This window comes from Apis cerana, linkage group LG4 (assembly GCF_029169275.1).
Source record: "Apis cerana isolate GH-2021 linkage group LG4, AcerK_1.0, whole genome shotgun sequence".
NCBI classification, from domain to species: domain Eukaryota; kingdom Metazoa; phylum Arthropoda; class Insecta; order Hymenoptera; family Apidae; genus Apis; species Apis cerana.
The window spans coordinates 10,288,617-10,306,452 of record NC_083855.1 but is presented as its reverse complement, the minus strand read 5'-3'; the positions used below and the strand labels follow the sequence as shown (position 1 = coordinate 10,306,452).

At 37.8% G+C, this 17,836-nt stretch overlaps 1 protein-coding gene and 1 long non-coding RNA gene across 8 annotated transcripts in view; one reads left to right on the top strand and one right to left on the bottom strand.

Moving 5' to 3' along the window:
* The window catches only part of LOC108004189 (E3 ubiquitin-protein ligase Rnf220-like), a 122,648-nt gene continuing 104,812 nt past the window's right edge, over positions 1 to 17,836 (bottom strand). For all 7 annotated transcript variants that reach the window (XM_062074075.1, XM_062074076.1, XM_062074071.1 and 4 more), the window contains 5 exons: positions 4,605 to 4,876; positions 4,145 to 4,412; positions 3,324 to 3,784; positions 3,077 to 3,151; positions 1 to 2,848 (listed from right to left, as the gene is read on the bottom strand). In XM_062074075.1, the coding sequence (XP_061930059.1) occupies positions 2,777 to 2,848; positions 3,077 to 3,151; positions 3,324 to 3,784; positions 4,145 to 4,412; positions 4,605 to 4,876 (1,148 nt within the window). In that variant the 3' untranslated portion in view covers positions 1 to 2,776. The remainder of the gene's footprint in view (positions 2,849 to 3,076; positions 3,152 to 3,323; positions 3,785 to 4,144; positions 4,413 to 4,604; positions 4,877 to 17,836) is intronic.
* The window catches only part of LOC133666042 (uncharacterized), a 71,031-nt gene continuing 64,853 nt past the window's right edge, over positions 11,659 to 17,836 (top strand). Inside the window, exon 1 of the long non-coding RNA XR_009829564.1 lies at positions 11,659 to 11,920. This is a non-coding gene — a long non-coding RNA (uncharacterized LOC133666042). The remainder of the gene's footprint in view (positions 11,921 to 17,836) is intronic.

Genomic DNA, 17,836 nt, shown 5'->3' with positions numbered 1-17,836 from the left:
TTCTACATTCCATGATCGTTTTATTTTCGATTACAGAACAACGCTCGCAACGGGGAGCCGATTTCTCTCCTGCTGGTTTTAACTCGATTTCAAGTGTATTTACAAGAACTTTCTCGACGTGCACGAGGAGACACGCAGCAAATCTAAAATCTTGATCATTGAGAGAGAGAGAGAGGGGAAGATAGAAAGATAGAGAGCTTGGGTGTGCACGTGTATTCGATCGTTTTGCGCTTTGAGAAACATTCATTGGTGTGTTCGCGAGGTGTGACGAATCGAACTCGATCTATTTAATATTAAAACGAGTGATATTATCGTGGTATTGTCATTGTACATTTTTTTGTCCAATTTTTCGTCACAATTAGGTGTAGAAATTAATTCGTTGCCTTTTACATCATTGCTCGAATCATCGGTTGGCGGTGATTTATGGATTCGAAAACATTTGGTGAAACTATGGCAAGAGGAATAATTTCTAAGGGGAATCGTTCCCACCTGGTCAGACTGTTTATGTAGATTAGATACTTCGCCATCTACAGAATGATTCGCGAGATTTATGAACTCGCGAGACGGAGAGCAAGCTCGAGGTGGACGATCAATTTGTTAGAGAAAGGATAAACAAAATGATTTTAAAAAAAGGCATCCAATTAATTTCTCCACTTAATAATCCGAAAAAATGTGCTCTGAATGCGCTTCAATGGAAAGTAACGTTTAATCGTACTCGAGAATAATATTTCGCATTTCGTGGTTCGATGATCGATGCGCGACGATCGTGGAGGAATTTGTGCAAATTATTCTTTAATTTGGCTTTCGAGAAAAAAAAATGGCAAAAAGTTTCGAGATTTCGATTGTGTGTGATTGAGATCCTTCTTCCTTTTTGTTTCTCCCTCTTCGTATCTTTTCTCGATGAATTTTTTTCATTAAAATAAACCGTGTTTCATCCGTTTATATATTATATATGTATAAAAAAAAACAAGAATACGTGTTATTCGTTTTAATAACTATTAATTAATTTATCCAAACTTCGCATCGTAACTTTGGTCGATTGGATTATACTGGTGTATCGTTTGTGATTTCATTGTAACTCGTAAATAATACGCATTTTGTAACAAAAAAAAGAAAAAAAAAATACATTTCAAAAACACATTCCACCTCGTATATATTGCTTTAAATTCAATGTGCATCTTAATCTGTACAACGAATTAATATTTTTTTTTTTTTTTTTTACGAATATTCCTCCTATTGATTGGAACCGGTTAAATATATTAGAGAAATTTCATATTTGAGCAAAATTAATATCGTATCAACCCTGTTGAAATGATCGGAAATATTTTATAAATAACGTGAGATCTATTTTTAAACAAGTATCGTTGACGATAAATTGTTTTTTATTACTGGCAAAGTAGAATAAATATATACGTTTCCGTGTATAAAATTAAAAAGACAATGGAAATTAATATTGTCTGTTTTTTTTTTTTTTACACTATATGTGAATATGCAAATATTACGTAAATATCACGTAATATTTATCGTTGGAAAAAAACAAACGTATTGGACGCTCTCCTTCTTCCTGAGTTCAAATTAAAAGTATCAACAATGTAACAAATTACAGAAAGAGTCGGATACGATAATTTTTTTTTTTTTTCCCCACTATTTTCAAATTGGCCATTTCATCGTTCACAAAAATCCTACTCTGGAAATAGTTGCGTTTTTAACAAAGTTGTCGATTATATTTTACACATACATAATATATTCGTCCTTCGTAAATTGAACTCGATGAATCGTAGACACAGATACATTTGTTTGCTCGAAAGAGAAAGATTGAGAAAACGGTGTAGATCCGGCGAAATGGAGTGATGTGACTTTTAAAGTAGACGTTAGCCATTCGAAATATAACACCTAGAATTTCAGGTACGCGCGAATATAGTCTTCGATTCGAATCAGATCCGACAACGATGCTCGATACCATCGTCGAACATTTTTATCGATGGATGATAATCAATCGGATTTACCGCACTGGATTTATCCGAAGATACAATAAGAATATTATTAATCTTTAGCATACCAGAGTGAAGATATTCTTCGTAGATCACGTAGAATCTTTAAAAAAAATTCCAATTTTATTTTTATAATTTTTTTTCCATAAAAATTATCGTTAAGCGATTTTTATTCTTTCAAAATTGTTGAAAATATATTTCTAACGAAACGATCTTTGAAGAATCTTACCTTGGTATGCTAAATACGGTAAAGAAAGAAGCGAAGCGAAAAAACGCGAAGAAATAATTAATTTACGTCATAATTGCGTCGAAATATTTGTAAAAACGAGTGTCTTTTAACCAGTATGTTCGACCGTTGAGATTCGAGATTATAATTATTTCACAAAATAACGTACAATCTTTTGGCTAACGTTACGTAATAACTTATTGGAAACGTGAAAATATTATATATATATATATATATATATATATGTTTATAATACAATGAAAATTGGTCTGCGTGACGAATGATAAAAGCATGATCGACATTGCTCGACTCGGTTCGATCGAGACATCATTCACGCGCGCCTTTCACGGCTTAATTTACTAACGCTACAGTGCGTATCCGTACGTGGTAAATCTAAAAGGAGTTTAATTTAACGTGACGCATAAATATATACAGATATTTACACGATTGTGTGAAACATTTTGAAACATTTTCTTTTTTTCTTTCTTTTTCTTTTTCACGATCGATTTTTCTCTACGAACAACACGGGAACCAACGGCTTCCTGTTTGGCAACTCCCTTCACATGTAGATACGTCGCAAATCTGAAGGCGACGTTATCATGTTGCACTGTGGACACAGCTTTTTCGCACCCTGAAAGATTGAGAACTCTTCTCAATATTTCTCCATTCTGATTTCAATTCGTTACATTTTCAAAGAATCGTGCCTCCAAACGGATACCAATATTTAAACAAACATTTATCGATTTTTTTTACTTTTCGCTTCAAGCTCAAGATCTCATCTAAGATTCTAAGTTTTTACCCCTCGAGATTAAGAAAGAGAACACACTTTTTAGAAAGAAATATACTCGTTTACACTTACCAACGTGTGTAACCAACATTGCTCGCAATGCACGTGCCAGCAGCAGACAGAAGTCACCGGTTTCTTATATTGCTCCTACACAAACGAATCACACGCACTATCTTCAATCGACAAGTAGTACGACGTACGATTGTTCTTACCGCTCAACAACAAGCGAATAAGCTTCGATCGAGTACGAATTGCGAAACGAGAATCGTTTTTCACGTTCGAAATTTTGCAAGGAAAAAAAGGAGAAGAAGAAACTCACCATACAAATGAGACATTTGAACGGTTGGCCGCGCATTTCCGCCTCGAGTTCCCGAATCCTTCCTCTCAGCGCCTCGATCACCGGGGTGTCGCCATCCCTTCTGGGCGACGTCGAGACGCCCTCGTCCTGCTCGCTCTGCCCGAGAGGGGTCGTCGTCCCCGGCTCGGGCTTCACCTCCACCAAACCTTGGCCGATTTGCTCGGGCGTGTGGGGCGTGTGAGGCGTGTTGGGCGCGTTCGGCGATATCACCGCTTCCCGAAGAGCGTCTCTCTCCTTCTGCTCCCTCGGCGTCCCATCCATGCGGGGCGCGACCACGTCGGCCTCGGAATACTGTGCCGGCCCGAACTCGGCCGCGTCGTCCCCGTCGACCACCAGATCCACGTCCTCCTCCTCCTGGTGGTTCGATCCACTGTTGCCACCGGCCGACGAACGATTGCTCGACGACGTCGCCAGACCTGCGGCTATGCCGTTTATTCGTAAATATTTCTTTCTTTTTTTCTCTATACTTGTATCTTCCAGATACAATTTTCTTTGCAAAGCGCTCCGCTTATCGTAAACATCTCGAAAGAAGTTAGAAATTTATCGATCGTGGAGCAATTCATCAACTATTCCGGGTTTAAGAAACGAAAAAAGATAGCGTCAATGAATATACGTAAATGTGTAATAATGCAATATATAATTATTCGTGTGTCGTGAAACGAGATTGCGATATTTCGAGCGTTTGAGAGGGAAATATAGAAAATGTAGTTATCACGGATCAAGGAGATACGTAATATGTCTAGGACGGAAGATATACTTTATTTGACGTTGTATAAACTTACCAGAAAATCCTCCTACGAGCATGGACGATGCTCGCACTCTCCTCTGGCCGGCCCACTCGTATTCCTCGAAAGTTTCCGCATCGCCCTCCACGTCGACCTCCTCCTCGTCCAAATTGTTTTGGCCGGCAGGATTTCCGTTATTGTGTTTGTTTAAGCATCTCTCCACGTGCTGGTTCAATTCCTCGGGCGTGCCGGATAGCCTCTCGCTGCACACGGGGCAGGATGGCTCGTCCGCTTTCCGTTTCCGGTTCTTCACGCGGATTCTAGCCTGTGCACATTTCAAATCTACGTTTTCAAAAGGTTTTGAAAAAGGAAACAAAAGAAATTCAGCATATCGATGTAATTTTTCGAAAATTTTACCGTCAATCATTTCCCCCCTTCTATTTTGTTCCTCGATCTCGAAACAAATATGCATATACGGAATATATTGCGCATCCGCGAATTTGAATTGGATGTTCACCTGTCTATTGGCCTTGATCCTTTTGTAAGTCTCCCATCTTCCATGAGGCGTGCCATCGGCGGTCGAGGGTGCATGGAGCATCGGCCCGTGAGGATGATCCTGGGGATGACCGGGTGGCAAGCTCGACCTCGAAGCTCGCGCCCGAGAGGAAGCCGAGGATATCTTGTAAAGTCTGTCGAGTTCCTGGGCGAAGTGTTGCTCGAGCTCCTGCGGCCTTACTGTCACCCCGCATGCCGGACAGCAGGACGGATCAGATGGAAATTTCTTTTTACCTGGAAACGTCGCGTTTTTTATCCTTTTGACGTGGAATAAAGAATCAATCCTTATTTATGGTATTCTTACTCGCGCGCCCCGGTAGAAGAGTAAGAAGATAACACGTCTTGCCCGTATCATTCAATTTATTTTACAAGGTTTTGATGCAAAGCACTTCGGTTTTACAAGTGTAAATAACTTGAACTTTGTACTTTTACGATATTTTTTTTTACTAAAAGAAACATTTATCAAATAAGTTCGAAAAGAATTGTGAAAGAATTGTGAAAAATGTTGGTTTACGAAGAAGAAGAAGAAGAAGAAGAAGATTCCGTATGCCGAAGTCAAATAAACTTTGTCGAGCAGTTCCACCTGCTTACGTATCTTCCATCTTAACATCATAATTTTAAAACGAAACTTGTTCCGTGATCACGGATCAAGAAGAATCTAATTTTAATTATCACGCGGTGTTAATTGTATCCATGTCGAATTTCTCCCCTTTGTATATATGGCAGTGACAGAATAGATAAAAAAAGAAAAAAAATATGGAGAGAGATAGAAAAAGTACGAGTTATCGAGTACAAAATTGTACGGAAATTCTAATTATCGATAATTGAAAGAATCCTTTAATCCTATAGTATATCGATTTTGCGGTATATCTCGCGCAATTTCTAAATTAATCAAAAACCGATAGTACTGAACTTTCAATAAAGGACGTTGGAAGTTCAATACGATCAAATCATAAAGGCGTTAATGGAGATTTTTAGATTAGAGAGACAAATTACAATTTCGAACGTACGTTCGAATAAAAATTATTAATACACGGATACAAAAGACAAACGGTTTACTTTGCTCGATCATATCGACTCGACTACGTGTATCTAAATAAACTCAGGGATTGAAAACGTTTCCTTCGTTCGTATTCTCTTCCATCCCCCCCTCGAAGAAGCGACACGCAATTTTGAATTTCATCAAAAATACTTCTCAACGCCCGTAAACCAAAAAAACGCAACAGGAAGAAAGTTACGCTCCAATTTCCGTTTTGGGAAAAAGAAATTAAATTGGACGAGGAGGTAGGAAGATTAGAACATCTCCCTCCGCGAATGACGAAGCTCCAAAGATAAAAGATAACTCGGGAACGATTTGGCAAAGAGGAGGCGCGAGAATCGTAAGTTAGTTCGACACGAGGAATCTTGTTTCTTCAAAGCTACCGTGCGTGCCCTCATCGTTTATTTGGAGAACCCGAACCGGCTATTCTCGAGCCGTTTAACATATTCTCGAGCCCACTTCCCCTCCTTCTCCTCCCACAGATTCCTCTCGTTTCCTGTCTCCGTCCATTCTCTCCTTTTCCCTCCCCACCCCACCCCGAACCTCCGACAGTTCGTTTTCTCTCGCGCCTCCGCGTTCCCTTTCAATTAGGTACACTTGGAAATTTATGTCCGCGCCCTGCCACTCGATATTCCTTTCTTTATTGAAACAGACACCTTGCGCTCCCTTTATAGCCATTGCGGATGGCTTCGATTCGAAATAATCGCGATGCAAAATACCGGCGAGTCCGCTTCCTTCCTTTCCTTCTTCTTCTTCTTCTTCCCTTCCTCCCCCCTCCCCTGTTTCGTTTCATAATTCGACGACACCTCGATTATTGCGCAACCGGTAGAGGGATATTGGCCCCATCGTTTTTACTACTACTTATTATTTCAATCGATATTTTCGATATCTCTCTATCTCTTCAGGTTGATCAATAAGTTTGATTTTCTTCTTCCTCTACTTGTTGTACATTAATAAAAGCATGAAGGGGTTCGTAGATTTGATATTATTCCTCCTTTAGAATTAGTTATAGTTAGATGATTGATAAAGTTCGATATCGAAGGTTGTTGGGAGGAGAAAAGAGTTAAGGGTAAATAGGTTTTGTAAATAGAAATAGCGTGAGTAATATCGGGAAACGCGAGGAAAAGTGCGCGATAATCTAAATGGAACAATTGATAAACGATTCGACGAAACGGCACTGGATCTCTCGCACCCCCTTCTCGTAATCTTTGAAATTAGAATACTACTTTCAGGGTAGCGTAAGAACCCGTTTCCCCGGCCGTATAATCTTATCGATGTAATCATCAAAACCCTGGAAAATGGTCAAGGGATGCGATTTCCATTTACGAAGTTCCATCTGCTCGCATAATTAACGGAAGCTCCGCCATTTTCGCGTGTAAGGGCGTTTCGAATGAAAAGAGAGAGAGAGAGAGAGAAAAGAAAAAAAGAAAAGGAAGAAAGGGGAGAGAAGCGCGATTATTGAACCGCAAACATCTTATCGTCCATCTGAAATGTTCATTTTTCTACGGATTTCTTCTTTTCATTTTATCCTGAGAAGAAAATTAACACGTTTGAATTATTCATCTTAAGAAAAATAATTTTTAATACGTACACGGTGATATGTAGTTACGTGAAAAAATATAATTTTACGATTTTTTAACAAAATTTCTCGTTCCTTTTTTAAGCATTTCCTTCTTTTTCCATTTACTTCTTTTTTTTTCCTCAACGTTTTTCTACCCTTCAACTTTACTCTTTACCCCCTCGCCTCGATGGAACGACAATGCCACTCCCTTCTTCCAAGGAGAGGCTATCTTCCACGACCGTGACCATAACCGCGCTATCATTTACACTTTAAAACGACTACGGAAGATAGAGTGGTTGCGTATCTTTAATTAAAAGAGACGGTTGCTTAAAGGAGCGAAATAAAAAGATTCTCCACCCTGTACGCCGCGAGGGTGTCACGTTATTAAAGAGCGAATCTTTCAAATTTTTTTTCCATTCTACGTTGGATTAATAAACACGGTTAAACGGAAATATTTCGCGATGGTTTAAACGGGGATAAGAAAAAAAGAAAAGTAAGTTAAAAAATTCACCTCTATCTTACTTTTAATTAACAACCTTATCTCTACCCTTCTTTCGATCTTCTATAAATTAAATTTCTCTAAATTTAATGATATATATATCCAATAAATAAAATATGAAATATTACACGAGATAAGCTCAAGATAAAATATATTTGCATGGTTTACGTGCACGGATTTCTTCTAAAAAGAAAAAAAAAAAAAAAAGAAGAAAAGAAAAAAGAAAAACAAAAAGAAAATAATGCACGTAACATGTAACGAGAAAATTTTGTTCCACGTTTAAACAGGTTGTGAAAACGAATTAATCATCGCTATTTATCAGCACGTTTTCATTTTGATATCTATATATATATATATATATATTATATATATAAAATATATATATAAAATTTCTTCTCTCTTTTTTCAACAGGAACATCGAAACGTATTTCGATAAATTAATATATCATAACATTTCCAACCCGTACGCATGTATATTAAACAGGTTGTTATTTTTAAACTGACATCACACGTTCTGCCACGGATTTCGCAAATGTATTTCAAACACCGCGCTCATGAAAGATTCAAGAAAGAAGGATGCCCGGTTCCTATGTCGATGAAATACAAGCTGCAGGTAATTAGCTGGGAGCTCGTGCAGTATTTACGGCCATTTAATCCGGATAGAGCAATTAGTATATATCGATGGTGCCAGGTTGGTGGTTACAGATGTAGGATAGGCCCCTACCTACCACGTATAATCCGGTTTTAATTAAATAACCGAGTCTCTCTCTTTCTCTCTCTTTCTCCCTTCCACTCTTCGTGCCAGCCTCGTCTTCTCCCTTTTTTTCTTTTCAACTTGCTTCCGTACCTTCAAGAATCCCCACCTTCTCCCTTCCTTCTCCCATCTCTAAACGTAATCTAAACTTTATCAAAAATCTATCAAAAATTTTCCATTTAAACATAATTCATGCTCTCTCTTTCTCTCTTCGTAAAGAAATTCATGTTTGCACTTTGCATAGTTCTACTTTTATCGGATCCAATACGATAAATTTTTATATTTTGTAAATCTTAGAATAGTTAGAATTCTGCTTTCAATCAAATATATATAGAAATACGTGGAAAGTGATTTTTGTAGGATTCCATTACTTTTTTTAGTTTCAGATCTAAATTTACGAACAAATAATCTTTGCACTTAAAGCACGATTCTTCTCTTTTCTTTCACATCTCTAAATGTAAATCTATCAAAAATCTTCTTAAACGTAATTCACACTCTCTCTTCGTAAGATGTAAAGAATGTAAAGAAATTGACGTTTACACTTTGCCTAGTTCTACTTTCATCGGATCCAATGCGATAAATTTTTGCATTTTGCAAGAATTCTGCTATTTTTCTGCTCAAATAATATATGAAATTACATGGAAAATGATTTTTGCATAGTAATTCCACGTACTTTTTTTTTTAATTTCACATCTAAATTTACAAACAAATAAATTTTGCACGATTGTCGATCCTTTATTTCACTTTTACATCGTAATCGAAAAAGATGTGTTCGCCGAAAAAGAAGATTCGCAAGGAGATATTACGAAGGAGAGAAAAAAAAAAAGTAACGCAAGTTTGAAAATGCTTTGGTATCGGTGAGACCGTAATTCGATAATAGGTTCGAATAACAAAAATAAATTGCACATATAATATTTGATATCCGAGTTGGGAAAAAGATTCGAACTTTAAGCCGGCGGTGAGTGTGGTGAAACATATCGTACGGTACAGTATAAGTCGTTGGACAGAAAGGGTTGTCGGTGGTTTCGCGCCGTGGCGTCACCATCACCGATTCCCTCAGGCATTTAACCGCAACTGTTGTCTCGATGGGCTGGGTTACTGCCCCTGGATACATCGCCACGATCTCCATCCTTTACTTTTCCTGCTCTTTGATTAATTTTTATTAATTTCGTACACTCCTCCGTTCCTTCTTCGCCTGCCATATCATTTTCACTATGAAATTGCCCAATTTTTAACCTTGACAAATTTCTCTTCGCAAAATATATAAAAGTGAGAAAATTTGTGGAAATTAAGAAAGAAAATTTGCGAGGATATATGGATAGTTTAATTGCATGATTAAATAAACCAGGTTAATTAAATAATTTTTACTCCCCCTGACTCGTCTCGAATCTCGGTTATATCATTTTACCCATCGTAGCGTGATTTTCGAGTTTTAGTACGAGTTATGATTCGTATGATCATAACCTGGCTCCAAGTGAACTCGCCTTGTAAGGAAAAAAAGCTAAAATCGATACACTATGGTGATCGCTGTATGGTGCAGTAAAGTTATTAAAGTCAATCAGTAGTGTAATACTTCTATACAATAGCTTATCGAGCCTTTATAAATTATTCTTTACGAAACCTTAGAAATATTTATGTTCTTCTGTGAAATATAAAATATCACTCGTATATGTATGCGCATAATATGTACCCGTATATGTGTATAACGATCATAACGATGTTTACATAAAGTTTACTTTATAAATAAAATGATGGCCGAATGTTGGTCATCGGGGCTATAAACTTGGATTGTTGCGCTTGTTAAAGGCTTTTTTTACCGTATGCGGTAACAACGTTTTAAAATTTCGAGAGGAGGCACGGAAAGATGCACAATTGACCGCGAATGATTCGTTTTGACATGTTTAAGAACTGGTTTGGGCAACTCAGACCAATCGGCGTTGGTCGAATTAGCGAGAAAAATATCTTGATAATCCTCAATAAAATTTGTTAATTTAAATAACATCCTTTTTTTACCTTTCTTCTCTTAAACTTTCTTTTTTCAGATACAGGGTGTATCGAAAATATGAATTGACGACTCGATTAAAACACTATTTATTTCGCATCAAGGCCTAATACGTGCTATTTCTAGAAATTTGTAATCTGTATAATATGTAACTATTGAGCAAATCTCGAATAATATCTCGTGAAGTTTACGATTCGTGTAACAAGACAAAAGATGGAACGAAAAATATCTCGATATGAATTGCACGTCGACAGAAAGCGAAGGACAACGGTGAACACGTGAGTGAATGGAAGGTATAAGAGAGGAGAAGCACGTATATGATCAATGTTCATCTGACCGGTGAAATATTAAAATAGCTCGTTATTCTGTTCTCGTAAGAAATAATGGTTATATCGGTAACACGAAGAGGTAAGAATGGCAATCGCACCAACTCGATCATTATTAACGCCTTTCATCCTATGCTCAACGAATGCACACACCTGTCGTACTAACGATCCCGATTTTAATCGACCGTTTAATTATCTCAATACGGGTCGAAACGAGACGTAAATTGAACGCGTGTGCACGAGTATGCGTAACTGGCAGACGCAACGAGCCAGATAGATTTGAACGAGAAAGTGAAACAACGTATCGATTATTTACAGCTGCTTCTTAGTTTGCTTTATGGATACCGCAACACGTTAATACGAGCAATAAATTCGCCTGCTTACTTGCTAATAGCTATCGAGCAAAGGGATTATGCCAGAAATTACAATTTCAGACATTTGTAATTAATGTTAATTTAAGATACGTATATTTTCATGGTTTTTACATTTGGATAGGTATTTATGCAAATGAATTTCGATTTAAAATAAAAATATTTTCAAATATATCCACATTTGTCATAATTTCGAACAATTATCATTTCCAATATAATTACGATAATTATTTACAGAAGGATCCCGTTTTGTTCGATTTTGATAGCCTTGAAATATATCGTCAAGCTCAACATTCTGAACAATTATTTCCTATATATGTTTACCACTGCTTGGCTTCAGTTTTCGCAAAAAATTATCGACAACTTTTCCGCCTATAATTGTAACATTACATGTGCCTTAGCATTGCCAGCGCCTCACGACGGCCGGATACAAAAACTTAACCTTATTTTTTGTTTGTAGTGTCTATAAATAAAGATCGATGCGAATCGCTCGGATGAAAGCATCGTGTACAACGCGTATGTGAAAAGCGTTTGAAAAGAGTTTGAAAAGTATTGAAGGAAAAAAGTGACAAAAGAAAGTAGACAAAGAAGAGAAAACGAGAGTTCGAGATCGGAAGAAAAAAGTAGAAAAGTGCGAAGTGAACAAAAAGTGAGGTTAGAAAGAGTGCAAGCAGACAAGGAAAAAAAAAGGAAGCAGGGAAAACATATTTCATCGTCAAAATGATGGTGAGAAGAACTTTTTACAAATAATTATATAATAGATATTAATATATAGATATTTACATCTTTTTTTATATGATATTCTGGTTCTTGATTCGATCTTCCATTTCATTTCTTAATAGTTATTACCATGATCGTGCAATATTATACAAACTTATCACGGTTAAATCATGAGTTGGCCTGTTATAGATATAAGGGTTAATAAAGGTTCTCGATTGCTCCTACATGCACGAGCTTTCATAAGTACACACTTTCCGAAAGGGTCTTCTTGTCCAAGGACCAAGCTCCTTTCATGCATACCGAATTTTCGTTATCTCATGCGCGCTACTTTACGAGAGAAACGGAAAACCCATGCTATTACTACAAGACCCTCTTTCCTTCCTTCCTTCCTTTCTTTTCAAATTTCTTCCTGATCTTTTGAGTTAAAAATTTTGTTTAAACTTTGAAGAATATATTATGAAATCATTGTTTCAATTTGTTTCTTTTTTCTTAAAAAATATTTAATTAATTTTTCTTGAGAATTGTTGGTTAATATTTTTCTCGTTAATTCTATAAATAAATCATTTCTTCCTCAATAATATAATCATATCACTTACTTGACTGCGTATAAGTATATGAACACTAGATACACGTTCTATCTAACCATTTCGTTCCCCTGCAAAGATTTTATGCCATAATTTGGAAGATAACCCCTTGCTGTCTCCATGTCCCTCTCTCCCCCTCCCTCTTCGTATTTCCACTTTCCTCTTCATTTTTCACAAATTTAGTTTCTCAACTCTCACTCCTCTCAACCTACGTCGTAAAGAAGTATTCTATTCTCGTCTGACACATGTTCTCAAGTACGATACACGCATAAATTCGAGGAATACGCGCGAAGGAAACATGTTTCGCGAGAAAAGTCGGAGGGTCTTCTAATTCGCTTTTACAGCCTTTACCGGGCTATCGTCGCTGATAAAAGGAATAAAAAGATCGTCAATCGAGCCAACTACATGACTCTGTACTTCACCATTTATGTACAAGCAAAGATATATATATATATATATCTTTAGAATTTTTTAAATTTTTATTACTTAAGTTAAATAAAATACAGGAATTAATATCTCGATAAATGTTTTAATCTTTCATTCAATCTCCAATCATTTCGATACAAAATACATACAAAAAAAAAAAAAAAAAAAAAAAAAAAAACGAATCATTCAAAAGTTAAACTTTTTAAAAACTTTCATAAAGAATTTTCTTTAATTTTCTCTACGAAGTATTTTTCTCTCAAGTTTTGTTACATATTCCACTCAGGAAACTAATTAATTCTGTTGTACTAAAAATCTAATATAAATATAATTAAATACAATTCATGTTTAACTTTCCACGAAGCAAATTAGGCTCGATCAAGATGGAAAGAAAATCCTTCGTACTCGATCCCTTGAAAGCAAAATTGATTGAAAGTAAAAAGCGGTGCGAGTCGATTTAAACGGATTCACCGGCGGAACGTCTGTCGCGCGAAAAGTCCCTAGCGAGAGACAGGAAGTGGCGCAAGAAGAATAAAGAAAGGAGGTTCGATAGGAGAAAGGAATGTCTATATGAAAGGTTAGGAGGGGAGGAGCGAGTTACAGGGGGACGGTGGACGCGGTGACGCGTGATTCTGCACATCGGGCAAAGGAAAGATTACCATCCGCTCGCTTTTTCCCAAAACTACCGTACGTTCCTTCTCTTTGTCGCTCCCTCCACCGACGGCCGAGGAAAACTCTTTGATATTATAGCGTGTGCGCGATAACCAGAGGGGTTGGAAATCGGAAGATCCGCGCACGGATACCAAGGCGGTCGAACGAGCAAGGAAAACAGTGTTCTCCGGAAGAGCAAGCGGCTCTTTCTTTTACCAATAATCGACCTTCCTTGAAACCTGTCCAACATCTTTCTCGCTTATACTTTCAATCTTTTCGTATATTTATATATGAGTCGATCGGATAGATAAATTAATATATGTGAATAGAAATGATATTTTTTTTGATTAAAAAAGTAAGAATACTTCAAACTTCTTTTATTCGTAGATTACTTTCTTGACTTAAAAGGGACGTAAAATTTTTCTTCATCGCAAAGTGAAAATATATTTCAAAGACGAGTGAGTTTCTTCACTTCTCTTCTTCGATTCGCAAACGTAGCAAAGATTCTAAGCTTTCTTTGTAATCGTATATAACGATTATAACCGATATTATGGAAATTTCGACAAAACGATCATCGAGATCGGTGTTCGATCATCTTGCAATCTCTAGCGATTAAAGAAAATTTTTCTTTCGCGTAAAATAAAGTAAAAACATGTCGAGGGTTTTGTTTTCACGAAAGCAAGGCAAAGGTTTCCAGAATCTGTCTGAACCGACGTTGCAGAAATTTCGACAAAGGGAGAACGGTCATCCAGATTACTGTTCGACGAGAAAGTAAATTAACGGGCGATCGACATATGTTGGACGAGTGTAGGCAGAAGCACGTTGAACCACGAAGAGGGCCACTTATATAAACCGCGGCGATGATATATAAGGGATTTGTCTCCGTGGCAGCGTCATACGTCATGTCGCAAATATTAACTCTGATACAGGCCATTCATTCACTTAATTACAAACAGCCGTGATTTAAGGGATGCCGTGCGGCAGGGGGTCCAAGCACCGGCCACGTTTCAGTAGGTGTCCGAGGTGTAGCTGATACGGTGTACCTTTCTTTACGATCCCTCATTTACACAACAGGACCTGGAGCCACTTCGCCAAAACTTATTCTCTTGTTCTCTCGCTTTCTTTCTCCCTTCTCCAACCGTCCCCCCCTCTCCTCCCTCTCCTTCTTTCATTTTACCTTAGCTCATAGCTAAAGGGCGTACCGTGTTGACCTCGAAATCCCAGGAAACCATACCGATTTCGTACGTTCGAATGCGAGAAAGAACGTCATTGTTCGTACGTCGAATAAATTTGAGGCTGGAAACGGAGCGTAAGAGTGAAAAGATTAGAATGGTTACTCGGAAATTATTCGATTCGCATAACGATATTTAAACGAAATTAGTAATGGAAATTTTTTTATTATTCGCGCGAATATCCAAGCAAGAGGAATTTATGTAAATTGGGAATAAGAAAATTCGAATCTTGAAGTTTTGCTGTTTTTACGATGATATTGAAAGGTATTGGAGGATCAAGCGAAAAATTTAAACGAAAAGAGCGTTTGTGCCAAATTTTTCCTTAAATTTATTTTCCCTAAAGAGGAAATTTGTACAAATTAAGATAGTTGGAAAGAGCTTTTACCTCTCGAAATACTTGAAAGTTTTTTCCCAAGATGGCAAAATCGCGAGGAGACAATCAATGCACGGCGAAACTAGAATTGTGGTGAAATAATTAGACGACTAGCCGGCCGAACCAGCGGTATCGTTGTTTCGTTAATACCTTTTGTTTCTTTGCTTGGCATCGCGTTTCGGATGGAACGAAGGTAATTGGACTAACAACTCCAGGAAACCGGTTACCAAATTAATCATTCTTCGCGATCATGATATTTCCACGATATTTTTCGATATAATTCGATTGAAAGATATTTCATTCTTCTGTAAACGGGACACGGATTTCGAAAGGCGAAACGGATCGAAGAAGAAACGGCAAGGAATAGTTTCGAAAACAGTTTTCTCTCTTCTCGCTATTCTTCCTCCCCTATCTCGTAAACGCTTGTATAAAAGTCACCGAATAAGATACCGCTGGCTGGCGGACGTGTTTATGAATATTGGCCACGATGACGAACGAGTTGCTTTCGAAGTAACCGCTGCAAATGCACACCATCCATATCAGTATACACGTGTACACACACATATATACATATACATACAAAACCAATGTTCCAGAAATTTTTTCAAATTTTTTTCGAAAAAAAAAAGGAGAAAATAATCACTAAGATCATTAAACGATCCAAATTATCCAAAGATGCAAAGAATCTTTTTTTATCCCACTCCTCTCTCTCTCATCCACGTAACAACTCAATTTCGAGGAAAAAAAGAAGGAGAAGAAGGAAAAAAGGGAAAGATTATTCGGTGGTTACGTATATTAAATGAGAAAACGAGGGATAAAGAGGCGGATAATCGGTAGGTATTCCAGCTGCACACGCGTGTATATAATATACGGGTAAGTTGGATGAACGATCGATCGATCGGGTGTGTGTAACAAGGGGTGGATGAGGTACGAAATGGCGAGGAGGAAAAGATGGTTCTCCCTCTGGAGCAGAAGTGGTTACACCGGCGAGAGGAAGATTACAAAGCGGTGTGCGCGAGTTCCGAATTGAAATTGATAGCCGATCGTTGCTATCACGTGCGAACTGCGCCCGGCAGCGATCTCGAAAAACGAGCAAACGGAAGGAGGAGGGAAGGAAGATAGCGAGCGAAGAGAGGAAAGGATAAGGCGTGGATAAGGCGAGCCGTTATGGTGGATAAGGGGGGAAGAGGGACGAAATTACTCGTTGTATTTTGTTTTAGAACGATATTTTTTCTCTTCTTCTAATTTTTAACGATCGATAATCAAGAGAGTATTAACTTTGCATATGTTACGAGCATCTATAATATCGATTAATTTCGATTTGCTCGCAATTAATTTTGTCGATTTAACTTAACTTTCGTATCATTATAATATTATAATTTGTGTTTCAAATATTTTTTATCTTATTTAACACTCTTTATTATACGAATCGAGTTTATTTGAAGTCCCGTGCATCCTTTGAAACGAAGTCGAGAGAAAAAATCTTGGGTATATTTAGGATCGATTGAACGAAGCGATTAAATATTATTTATTTTCCCGGGGGAAACGCAGCACAAGAGAAATCAGAATTTCAATTTTCTCGTAATAAAGATAAAATTTAAGCATCCTTCAATTCTTTCTCTATTCATCAAATTAGAATCTCATTTTTCCCTCGTCCACGTTCAAGATTCTTTCGATCGGTCTCTTTTCGACGACGAATTCGAGAGGAAACGAGGTGAAAGAGAGAGAGAGGGAGAGAGGAAGGGGAGACGACAGGAGGAATCCCGGGGATTTACTGGCCCAAAACGAGTCGTTCATTTGCCAATGTAAATCCACAGAAGCTCCTCCGTATCTTTTTCTCCGCCGGTTGTGCCGCGGTTGACCCGCTGTTCTTTTGCCGCAAGGTGGCCACTTTGCCAGATAAAGAAGATAAAGATAAAGAGGAAGAGCAAGAGGATGTACGAGGTTGCCGGTTAAGAGAACATTCTTTATGAAGTAGACTTCTACGTTATTATAGTATCGGGGAACACGCACCGGGTTTCTCTCTCCTGGTTTCTTCTTCGCCCCCCTTGCTTTTCCCTCTCGCCCCGCCCTTCGCCTCTCCTCCTCGGGATTTAAATGACCGTTGTATTTTACAGGTTATATCTTTCGAGCCTCCTCCGCCGATTCAACCTTCCCTAGCTTATACGGCAGATATTCAATTTTATCGCCCGTTATTTCCACCAAGTGTGAATCCAAGTATGGAAAACTTGTCCCGATGAGGGATCTCTCGCGCGATTGAATTAATATTCCCGATGAAATGTTTACGCGCGGCATTCGGTAATCATTGGGTGACGTTTCTTCTACGATGGGCGAGCGAGGAGGTTTGACAAAACGAAGGAAATTTGAATTTTAGAAATATTCAATATTGGGCTCTCGTCGTGATGCATCTATGTATAACGAGGAGTCGTCGGAAACGGAGGAGATCCGACGAGTGGAAAATAAAATAAGTTTGAAGGATATTCGATCGTGTAAATTTTAAATTTTAAATTATAACGTGAGATTTATCGATATTATTATAGCGGATAGAGACAATGGAGACAATTTGGACGATTAATCTGATCGAGATGCGTTCGTATGCGTGACAAGAAATGGATAATCGGCGATAGAAATGGAGCGGAGGATGCGGAAAAAATTTTTT